Source organism: Calypte anna, chromosome Z (genome assembly GCF_003957555.1).
Source record: "Calypte anna isolate BGI_N300 chromosome Z, bCalAnn1_v1.p, whole genome shotgun sequence".
NCBI lineage: Eukaryota > Metazoa > Chordata > Aves > Apodiformes > Trochilidae > Calypte > Calypte anna.
Window position 1 is genome coordinate 3,761,567 of NC_044274.1, and position 11,783 is coordinate 3,773,349.

The 11,783-nt window shown below is 41.8% G+C and overlaps 1 protein-coding gene across 2 annotated transcripts in view; it reads left to right on the top strand.

The window, feature by feature from the left end:
* The window catches only part of ST8SIA5 (ST8 alpha-N-acetyl-neuraminide alpha-2,8-sialyltransferase 5), a 43,090-nt gene extending 41,240 nt beyond the window's left edge, over positions 1 to 1,850 (top strand). For both annotated transcript variants that reach the window (XM_030467324.1, XM_008506421.2), the window contains one exon: positions 889 to 1,850. In XM_030467324.1, coding sequence (XP_030323184.1) covers positions 889 to 1,357 — 469 coding nt within the window. In that variant the 3' untranslated portion in view covers positions 1,358 to 1,850. The remainder of the gene's footprint in view (positions 1 to 888) is intronic.
* Positions 1,851 to 11,783: the final 9,933 nt, after the last annotated feature.

The window sequence follows — 11,783 nt, forward strand, 5'->3', positions numbered from 1 at the left end:
ATTACTTTAAATTGACACTGTGAATCACCCATTTCATTCTCAATTGACTGTATTCAGTATATGAAATCTGTAAAAACTTACAGAAATGTGTAAAACAATTTGACCTGCACATTGGTAATAGAAAGAAAGAATTATCAAGCAGAGCAGTCCTTTCCCTGGAAATCTTACACCATGCTTGCAAGCCCCAGGGAAATGTCTCAGAAATGTTTAGGGTGGAAGCACCTAGATCCAACCCTAAATTCTTAAATCATGTAACAAGAGTGTCTGTCATATGTTTTTAAAGAAATGACAGTTCAACTTTGTAGCCAGGATTGACTGAGTGATTTTAATTTTAAATTTGTTAATACCTTACTGCCACCTGGCTGATTGGGAGCATGGGGCTAATTATTGCTTTCCTTTCATGCTGGGGAGTGTGCTGCTTTTCTCAAGCAACATAAATTCACTTGCTTGCATTGTGGGCTTCTTTTGGATGTTAAGAGTTTATTTTAGAGATGTTCTTGCTGCACTTTGGCATTTGACACTTTTAATGTAGTTCTGCACTGCATAGCAAACTGTACACCTCACAAGATACTGGGAAAATCATGTTATTACTCATAAAATGGAAAGTCAGACATTATTGGAAGTGTGTACAAAGTCTGTCCACTGCTCAATGACTGCACTGTCAAAAGAGGGGAGAATATGGGGTGGTTTTTTTTCATCCCCCACGTTTTTTCCCTACATTTCATACTGATGCTTTAGCTACAAATGTAAACATATTCCTGTCAACTAAAACATCATTTCAGTTTTCTCTCAACCAGAAATGCTTCAGCAAAAGCAAATGTATTACCTGCCAGGTGTAAACTGAGCCAGTGCTTGATCTGACCACCTCTGGCATCCTTTCCCCTTTAGGTTCCACAAGCTGGAGAAGTGGAGGAAGCCCTTTTACGACGTGCTCCAGGTCTACGAGAACGCCTCCGTGCTGCTGCCAGCTTTTTACAACACTCGTAACACAGACGTTTCCATCCGGGTGAAATATGTCCTGGATGATTTTGAGTCTCAGCAAGCTGTTTATTATTTTCATCCCCAATATCTCATCAATGTCTCTCGCTACTGGCTCGGCCTGGGGGTGCGGGCCAAGCGGGTCAGCACCGGACTGATCTTGGTGACAGCTGCCCTGGAGCTCTGTGAAGAGGTCCACCTTTTTGGCTTTTGGGCCTTCCCCATGAACCCCTCAGGGATTTTTATTACTCACCACTACTACGACAATGTGAAACCTCGCCCTGGTTTTCATGCCATGCCCTCAGAAATCTTCAACTTCCTCCACATGCACAGCAAGGGGATCCTGCGGGTTCATACAGGGACCTGCAGCTGCTGCTGATGGGGATGCTTTTCCTCTGGATGCAGCTCAATACCTGTGCATGGTGTAGGAGGTTTTATTGCACCCTGAGATTATGCAATAATTGTTTGATATAAATTTCCTCAAGGCATTGCATCCCATAGGATCCCATAGGATACCAGCATCTTTCTGGCTAGCAGAGCTGGGTCCCTAACAGTGAGGCAAAACTCTTCTATCCCAGGGCATACACACTGCCCTGGAAAGTAAGTCACATTAGAAGCACATTTCCAATAGGTTTAGGGATAAACAGAGCACATTAATATAGTTACCATTTCACTATAAAGAAAAGTACCAAACTTTTCAGGAGAATTGGTGATAGAAAATTTTAGCATAAACTGTAAAACTTTACATCTATTACTGAATCAAGTACCTTGGGGCATCGCCAGATTTTATTGAAATCACTCTTCTCTGGCATTTTGGGATTTGAAAATATTCTCTAGCATTATAGTTTTAAGGAGAAGTATATATCTTGAGGTCTTGGTTCTGTAATGTCACAAAGTGTTGGTTAAAAAATAGCAGATAGACATGTTAGGAATAACCAAGACCACTTTATGAAATTTTTCAGCCAGAATAGAAGTCAGTGCTGAACTCCCATTCACAGCAACTGTGTTGATCACAGTGTACAGTTGTTTTAGACTTTCTTTCTTCTCCCTTCTTGTGTCTTGTATCCCTGATCTCCTCTACTGACTGTGTTTTATTTCTCATTTCTGTAAAGCTTTCCTTTTAGCTAACACATGAGCAATTTGTGTGTGCTTTCTCCTGCAGTGACCAACTCAGCTCCAGACTGGAGTTCTTATTGAAGAAACATGCTCCTTCAATCTTCTGCAAGGTTTTCCCTCGGGCTGAATAGCAAGGAGATTACTGCAGTTATGTTTTCTGACTTGATTTTTTTCTGGTTCAAATACCACAGGGGAAGATAGAAAAAAAAAAAACATATAATCTTTCTTTCTTGTTAAAGGCTTTGTTGCAGAGTATCTGAAAGATGATTCACTGTTGTGCAGGTCAAGTTAAATACTTTCAGGTATCTCTGCTAAGTACTGGCAGGAGAGGAAATTAAAATGCAGTGAAGATGCTGCATGGCATGGATGATGGTACTTGTTTTAAAATTATGTATCTCGAGATGTCAGATGTCATAACGTGGCATTTTTGTGTGTTGAGAATGATGTGAGGATTGTAAAAGGGCTGGTGCATATTTTGAAAAGTTACCAGTGTAACTCTGTCAGAGTTGTGCCAAGCTTAATTTTTCACCTGGTACAACTAGATTGGCAAAATCCTGATGTAGAAAAGATGCCAAATCTTGCTGGAGTTTAATTTGGCTGCTGCTCCATGGTTTGGTGAGCTGGTGGTACATGCCCTTTCCTAATGGAGTTTACTTGTGTGTGTTCTTAGTCTGAAGCACTTGGGCTGTTGTCCAGTGCCTTGTCTTGTCTCACTTAGGTTATAAGGCCTTTGATCAAGGATTTGGAGTGTAAAGTGCAAGGTCTGTATGAGGGATACCTTTTGTTTTTCTTTTTTTTTTTTGGGGGAGGGGGGGTTGGGTGGGAGGATGGAGAGGGTTTAAATCCAAATCTCAACTTGGATTTTGATTTCCGTAATGCACGAACGTGCAGAGCTTCTTTTAAAAGCCTCTGTGCTATGCTGAGACCCGTGAAAGTTGCTCACAGTACAGATAAAATGCTTAAAAAAGGAAGTGAGGCACAATGGTCTAAAGTCCCTGCTGACCAGCAGTGGCCTGGGTGGTATCTAAGAGTGTGATTCCATAGCCTTACACTACACCCTAGAGGTCTGATTACTTCAAAAAAAGCAGCCAGTGTCTTTAATTAAGGTGTCAGAGCTCATCTGGGGAATACCATCCAGGAGTAGTTGAAGGACCTGTGCTTAAGCTTTAAGTATTTGTGGTGTTGTGGTTTTGGTCATAGAGTTACACCACGTGTTAGTGAGCAGCACCTTGCATCAGCCAGCTGTGAAATATGCATTGCACTAAGAATGAACTTGTAGGTGAAATTATTTCCTTGATTCAATGTGCAGAAAGAGATCTGTGTCTTTGCTGTGTTCTGTGAATTTGTGTGCAAAGGGCTTTGATAAATGAAGTGCTGTAATGAAAGTGCTATTTAGAGAGCAATGTAACCCTGTGGGTTGGCCATCTTGCTGTGCATTAAGCTTTATAATAACAGGAATGATGCTGAAGCTGGTACCTAGAGCCCTTACTCCTTATTCTGCCTGAAAATGGGGCTAGTACTCACTTCAGTGTTGCTTTGCTGCTGCTGCTTTGCTAGGGTTACCTTCTTTAACAGGGGATTTTTTATTTACTATGATGACTGAAGTGAACAAAAGCAAGTGAAAGGAGTCTGATACATTGTCAAAAATACTTTAAAAAAGATGGGTAAGCACTTAAGAAGCATCCGTATGTTGGAGACAAATGGTGCAAAACCCTCTTTGCAGTTACAAAAACCCTTTGGGACTTTTTGGGCAGACAAAAGTATAAGCAAAACCCTAATTATGGTTAACCTGTAATTACAGGCTGACAGACATTTCCTTTCCTTTGTTTGCTTCCTATAAATGAGCAATGTAAATTCACCTAAGCTATACTGTAATAAGTGCAGTTTTACTGTGTTTAGATTTTGATCTATAGCTACTATATTTTTTTAATGATTCAAAAGTTTGCCTGCAGGATACTCACACATATGCACCAAAGGCCCAGTCTTGCCACATTTATCTGAAAAGAGCTCCCATTCAAGTGGATGGGTATTTTTTATTTGTGTAGGGACTGAAGAAACAGGCCCAGATATGTCTGTGCAAGTGTACATAGGTGTACAGTTAGATCTGAAAAGTGATTTGCAAGCCAGGGAGATACTTAAAGAAATATATATAAAGTAGCCCTTGAGATGAAATGAGTGTTGTAACCTGTTTACTTTCCGATTAATTTTTCAGGTGTTGCTCAGAAATGATTGAGAGAGTGAGGCATTTCTCAGAAATGACATATGCAGAAGCTTTCAGAGGTTTTGGTTGGGTTTTTTTTTTTTGGCCTCTTTACCTTGCATTGGGTGCTGGGCAGTCAGATACCTGCTGCTGTGCTGTGGGTCTGAGTGGAAATGCTGTGGTGGCAGCTCGATCTGTGGATGGATCCTATTGCTGCTCTGAAAATAAATACTGCCCAGGAGATTTTAGCTACGTGGAGGTCACTGCCTGTGCTGTGTCACTGTGGGGTGAGTGACCCAGCATTGACCAGCCTGAGCTTCTGCCCATCCTGCTTAAAGGGATGAAGAGAAGGGCTGTTGCAGAAAGGAGTCTCCTTGTTTTCTGCCCTCATTCTTTTGTGTACTGAGCATCAGAAAATGCTCTTCTGACATCAATAATTTGTGTGAGGCTCCTTTGTTTTCCCTTCTTCCATGTGGTCAAAGCTCCAAATGTCCAACCCTAACTCTCTCTGAAGCAGGGGATACTTGGGTGGTAAAAATTGGCTGTCAGGGAGCTGGGTGTGTTTGCTGCATGGTGTTGAGGCAAGTAAAGGGTGGCCATAGCACGTTGTGCCCCCACACAGAAAAGGCCCCTGAGAAATCCTGTGTTGCAAAAATCTGATCTGTCCAAGAAGAACTGCTGTCAGCTTTCTGGTACCACATCCTGAGCTCAAGCTGTAATCCCAGCTCAGTTGCTGAGGGTATGAAATCTGTGACAGGGAGAGGGAAAATTATAATAGTGTGATTTAATCTCCCAGTCCGTGTTATTTTGGAGAATCTTTTAGGGAGTTCTTCAGATCTGCATACACTGTTAATGCAAATTCAGTCTGAAAAACATAACTAGGACTCCTTCTCCTTTATTGCCAGGTCAACAGAGGAGTCTTTTGAGTCTGCCAGTGCTGTAATCAAAGCGAGTGAAATATTTAGTCGAAATAGTTCAGCTGCCTGCTTTTGATTTATGAAATCCAGCTTTGCTGTTGGACAGAATTGATTAAGTGGTGATAGGGCATTTTTAATATTTTATCCTATTTTCTGTGATTGTGACTGGGCTGTCAAAGCCATCTCATGAACTGGAAAGGGAGGGCTGTGCCCTGGCAGCTCCTCTGCTGCTGTCTCAGGGTAGAGGGGCATCACAAAGAGCAGGTCCCTGATCTCCTGGAAAAGTAAAGGGAATGCAGGAGATGGCAACCACAGTTGTGGTTCAGAGCCTTTAGTGCTGTGAAGTAACATGACAGCCAGGATAGACAAAGCTTCACAGCTTGCAAAGGCCAAGAGTATCTCCCCTCATCCCTGACAGATGCTGCCCCCCATGCTGCTGATGGTAAATTAACAGTGATGTTCACTTGGGGTGGTGGCATGGAGTAGATGGAAGGAAATAAATCTCTAAGAATAGTCCACTCCATGGAGGTTTAGCCAATCAGCAGAATGTTGCTCAGACTCTCAAGGACAAAAGCAATGGTGATGGTGCAGCTAAGTGGTTGTACTGTCCATGAAATTGGTCCTTTTTAATTTTCTGAGGCCTGGTGTCCTGTTAGCAAAGTAGTTATTGAAGAGAACACAAGCTTGAGTCTGGAGAGCTCTTTCCCCCATTTTGATTGCATCCAGATGTGTGGAACTTTGGATCTTTTACACATGTATGAAGAAGAAAACAGCAAAATTCAGCAGTTCCTAAGGGGCAAATTCTGGAGTGAGCTGAGGTTTTAGGGATAAAGGAGCCATATTTATGCTTAGGGCTTTTCCCAAAATCCAGTGAAGTCTGTGGGAAGTTCAGTGCACTCCAGAGCAAGCCTCCAGAAATGGGTTCTGACCAGGAAGAAGCAGCCTCCTGTTTCTTATGCAGTTGGTTTCAGATGATTTAAAAAAAAAAAAAAAATTGTAGATACAATGTGGTAGCAATACTATGTGTTTAACGGTGTGCATAAAAAACAAACTTACCTGGAATCAGAAATGTTGTGATTGTCACCTTCCCAGATTTCAGCACTTTTCATCTTTCCAAACTCATCTATGCAAAGCATTTCATTGTGGCTGTGTAAATCCCCATAAAATCAGAGATGAACCCCCTGTACCTAACTGTGAGTATGTGAATCACATGCCTTGAGAAAAAAGGTTGTGTTTTGGGGTTTTTTTCCTCTGATTGCTTTGAAACACCAGCTTAGGATTCATCAATTATATGAATCTGTTCAAGGCAGGATTCATCCCATTCCCTTTTAAGCCAGCACAATGTTTGCCTTTAGCTTCAACAGAAAAAAAACCAAAAACATCAGGTCCAATGCTTGTAAGTTGAGGTGATTACCTGCATCTCCCTAAACCCCCTTCCCAGGCTATCAACTTTCTATGCCTTATTATCATCCTGTGTGATGTGGGTGAGGCTGCTGGGCATCCTTGTGTTTTCTGCATGGTCCTCGAAATTGTGAAGCAATTGTGCTTAAGCTCTTCTAAAAACAAAACTTAAAGGAAATTCAAATGTATGCTAGGCATTAGAATGAGAGATGTTGTGTCCCAGGCTGACAGCACCTCCTGAAGCCCTTGAGGAACATCAGAAATGTGGGGCTGGGCCATAGTGGGAAACATGAAGAGAAATCTGCCTCAGTGCTTCAAGGACTGAAAGCTGTAAATATGTTACCAATGTGTTCTGACTTTCCCCTTAGAAGCCATTGATGTTCTTGGTGTTTGATCTCTGGGTGAACTGATGTACATTTTTCACTGTGCTAATCACTGTAAAATGTGTTCGCATGTGAAATGGTGACAAATCAAACCAACCAGCAAAGTCATATACCCTGTTGTCTAGTTCTTGAAACGCTTGTTCTACCTGGAAGCTTGGTGGACCAAGACACTGAGTTATCTCCAGTGCTCCATATGGCTTAGGAAGACTCTGGTTGTTACCTTTTTTTGGCAGAATTTGGTTAACCCCTGCTTGTTAGCATTGTGCTGGCCAAGTGGGACACACTTGCATGTGACAGTAGAGCCTATTCCCCTAATAGATGGAGAAAACTACCTGTGCCTGCTCCACCTGTGGCAGGACATGGTGAGTTTTGCTTCCTTTCTGTGTCCTTATTTTCAACGTTGGAACCTCTGTGTTCAGCCTGTGTAAATTGTACTGAAGAGCTGCTGCCTATTGAATGTGTCCCCCCCCCCTTTATATATTTCCTGACTTGGTGGAAAAGAAATAGTTTGGAAATACTGGGGTGAAACTGTGTCTTCAGGCAAGGAGAACTTAAAAAAAAATTTGTTTCATGTTTGTTATTTCTGTACGGGGGTGATTGGGTGTGGAGAAATCCAAGTCATGGTAGTTTCATGCTGGTGTTAATCCCTTATGTCCACTGATTCACCTTTCTTTTTTTCAACCTTTCCCCCTGTAATTTTTGCTGGTTGTTTCTGTGGCTGTATTATGGTTGTAATAGGAAGCCTATCAATTGATGTAAGCCATAACTAAAACAGTAATCAGGGTATATATATTTTTTTTCGGTCTGTGTCACTGTGTTTGAAAGATGATTTAATTCTATTAAAATAAACTACTTTAACAGTTTTATGGGAAACTGTCTTTGGGCCTCTTTTTGTGCCTTCTTGTGTTCATCTTGTGTTTTCTGCTGTTCTGTGTCTCTGAACACAAAGAGGGATAAATTAGTTCAGCTGATATAAATTGTTTCATATAACTAGAGAACACCACTGTAGAATCATATGATGATACAACACATATGTATAAGGAAATACAAAATACATGTAGGGCTATACAATGGTATAAACTGAGAATTTATATATAACTGCTGTTCAACGTGACACTCTAGATTGTAGCCCAAGTAAAGTAAATTATTACTAGAAGTAGCAATCTACATATGGACAAGCTTTGTAAATGCAATCCATGCATTTTGCCTACTTACACCTTCTTAACATCTCTGTTTAAACTCACCTTCCTTGAGCCTGGCTTACCTTACACAGCCAAAATCTTACAATTTTACACTTGTGTTAATATTCTTAGCATCAGGGAAATAGAAACATAAATGTAAAAATGTTTGTGGGAATAAAGAATAGCAGATTAAGCAGCCATTTTATTAATTTTTTCCCCTAAATTGGCTCTTCTGTGGCATGATATTGTTCCTAGATTATCAATTGGAATAGGAGTAGGAATAGAAAGAATACAGTCTTATTGTTAGCTCTGGTTATAAGGAATATGTAAATTACTTTGAAGATGCAGAGCTGTAGAAGATGCTGGAGGAATCAGTGCTCATTCTTGCTGACATTAAAACCAATGGATTTACTTCCTTCCCCCAGCTGCTGGTGATTATTGTTAGTGATTACTCAATCAAGAGGAGGAAACATGTGGAGAGGGAAAAATGAATAGGCAAATTGACACTGGATGATATAATTGCTGTCTGTCATGTTGCAAATTGCTCAGCTAAGCAAGCAATCAAAGAATGGTTCATTTCCTAATGACTGCAGCATCCGTCATTTTCCTCCGTGGCATTTGCAGCCTTTCCTCTGAGAAAGTCTGAATAAAAGGAAGGCTGTGGTGAATTACAGGGATGCTTCACCACAGTCTGTCTCTGGCATTGTCCAGGAGTGGATACTTAGGGAAAGAGCAGAAGAAGCAGGGAAAATAATAAATGGTCCTTCTCTTGGTATTCCCCCAGACTGGTAGTGCCTGTTTGTATTTTTGGCCTCAGCAATGCTATGTGAATCCAAATGGCAGATTTTTAGCTCTACACTCATTTGAAGTGATTCCTTTTGCTTCTGAGGGCTGCTCTCTCCCAAACGTGTCACCAAGATGCCTTCTGTTTGTGGGACCTGCTGGTGGAGCCATGGTGGATACAGACCTCCCTTCTGCCATTGCAGGCATCACAGGCATCACCTCTTGGTATACAAGCTTTATAAATCCCTATTTATCTGTTTCTATACACACACACCTTTTTTTTTTTTTTTTCCCTAACCAGCTCTAGAACTGTGATGAACATTGCTAACCAGGATCTACTTCTGGGTGCTAGCTGACAGGAAAATTTTATCACTTCGCTGGTTTCTTGGTCTAATGCTTCTGTCATCACTAAGAATCATAGAATCATAGAATTGGCTGGGTTGGAAGGGACCTCAGAGATCATCGAGTCCAACCCTTGATCCACCATTGCGGTTGCTAGACCATGGCACTCAGTGCCACATCCAGGCTCTTTGGAAATAGCTCCAGACACGGAGAATCCACTACTTCCCTGGGCAGCCCATTCCAATGCTTGATCACCCTCTCCATAAAGAAGTTCTTTCTAATATCTAACTTAAACCTCCCCTGGCACAACTTGAGACCCTGCCCTCTTGTCTTTTTGAAAGTCGTCTGGGAAAAGAAAGCCCTTGCAGTGGGACTGGATGGAGAAATAAACCAGTTAAAATCCATAAAGGAGCTACTGTCCATGACAGAGAGGGAAATATTCCATTAAGTGCTGCTACAGGAACCTTTTCAGCTGGGGAAGAAACCCTGGTTTAAGAGGATGTCAATGCCAAAGCTTCTTAAGTGCAGGAACTCAGAACCCACTGATTTCTTTCAAGGCTTGAAAACGATTTGAGTTAGCAAGTTCAGGTCTTAACCAAGATCTGGGACCATGAGTATTTTGCTGAAGGTGGGATGTAGAAAATAGATGGCTATGTAGACCCTGAAGACAAATCCTACCACTGGATCAACAGAGATGTGACAGGAAGGTGCCTCTCCAGGTGTTTGGTAGCAACTGTGTTAGCCCTCAACACACACCTGTGGGCAGAGGTGCAAAACAGAGCTCTGAAACACTGAACAGAATAATCCCTTTCTTGCTTGGATGAGTGATATAAAGCACCCCAAGCTCCCTCCAGCACGCTCTGATTATTTTTATCACCTAAGCCCACGGTTTTACCCAGTACACATGCACTGTCTTTTTCTCTCTTGGGTGTGTCACTTGTCTTTCCACAAACCTGCAGATTGAATGGGCAGTAGTTACTGCAGCTCATCACCACCAGCTTTGTTTTGCATTTCATTACAACTCATGGCAGTGAAATCACAGGCCCTGGATGCCTCACCTGCCTGTTTCTGCCCAAAACTGTAGAAAAAGGCATTGACACTGATGACCTCCCTCCTTGCTGACAAGATCCCTCCTTGTGATGACAATGATCCCTTGCTCATCCCTCTCTGCCTGCAGCCTCCAGCACCTTGGAGATGATGGGGGATATCACTGTCTGCTCCATCCCCTCTTACTTGAAAAATTATAAGGGTTTGGCACTGGAACAAGTTTTCTGGGGAGCCACTGAATCCTCTGTCACCAGTGGGTCAGAAACCAGGTGGTATGGAGGTCTTTGCTGATGGGGTAGCTGATCCTACAAGAGAAGGACAAGGGAACCTTCTTCTTATCTAGTTGATGTCCCTGCTCATTGCAGGGGGGTTGGACTGGGAAGCTTTAAAGGTCCCTTCCCACCCAAACCAGTCTGTGGTTCTGTTTGCTGTGACTTGGTGCTGCCTTTTTAGACCTCCAGACATGCTGATATGTGAGGGGTCTCCCAGATGCTAGGTTTGCTTCCAGGCAAACTTTAAATGATCTGATAGAGAATGATAAAAATCATTGACAAAGATCAGGTATCTCTCAGCTTCTTTACCTCTTTGGAAAGAAAAAAAGGACTCAGTACCACTGCTTCCCTTTCACAGGGAGCCTTTTTGCAAGAAATGGATCTTGTCAGGTATGCTAAGAGCCAGGACTGTCTTGCTGTCAGCTTTAGCAGACTTTCTGTCTTGCTGGACTTTGGGTTTTGGATTATGGAGTTGATCCTTTTCCCAGACAAGGTGAATGAAATGCTGTTGAGTTACCTGAGCTGATTCCTGGAGCTTCGTGGGAGTGTTCCTATCTCCCTGCCTGTTTGTTTAGCAGCACTTGATAAAACCATGGGCTGCTGTCAGGTCAGGCTGGCAAATGCCCTTCAGGCAGTGGAAATTAATCTTGGCAACATCCATGTTTCTGAGCACATCACTTCCCTTGAGAACTGCTGGGGCCCCGAGGGAGTCTGATATATTTGCAAATAATTTGCTACCCTATCCAAATGCCATCAGTCGATGAAATAAAATACTTGAGTCCCCAGTGCTGTGCTCCTCAGATGCTTCCCTGAACGTGTGGTGAGGGATGATAAATATGGAATATGCATCCCTTCCACTTGAATAATAAATGGAATTTTGAGTTCCCACAAAGGACCTGAGGTACTGTGTACTGAGAATCTCTTTCTTTTCTTTTCTTTTCTTTTCTTTTCTTTTCTTTCTTTCTTTTCTTTTCTTTTCTTTTCTTTTTCTTTCTTTTCTTTTCTTTTTCTTTTCTTTTTCTTTTCTTTTCTTTTTCTTTTCTTTTTCTTTTCTTTTCTTTTTCTTTTCTTTTCTTTTCTTTTCTTCTTTTTTTCTTTTCTTTCTTTCCCTTTCTTTTCTCTTTCTTTTTTTTTCTTTTCCTTTCTTTCCTTCTTTTTTTTTT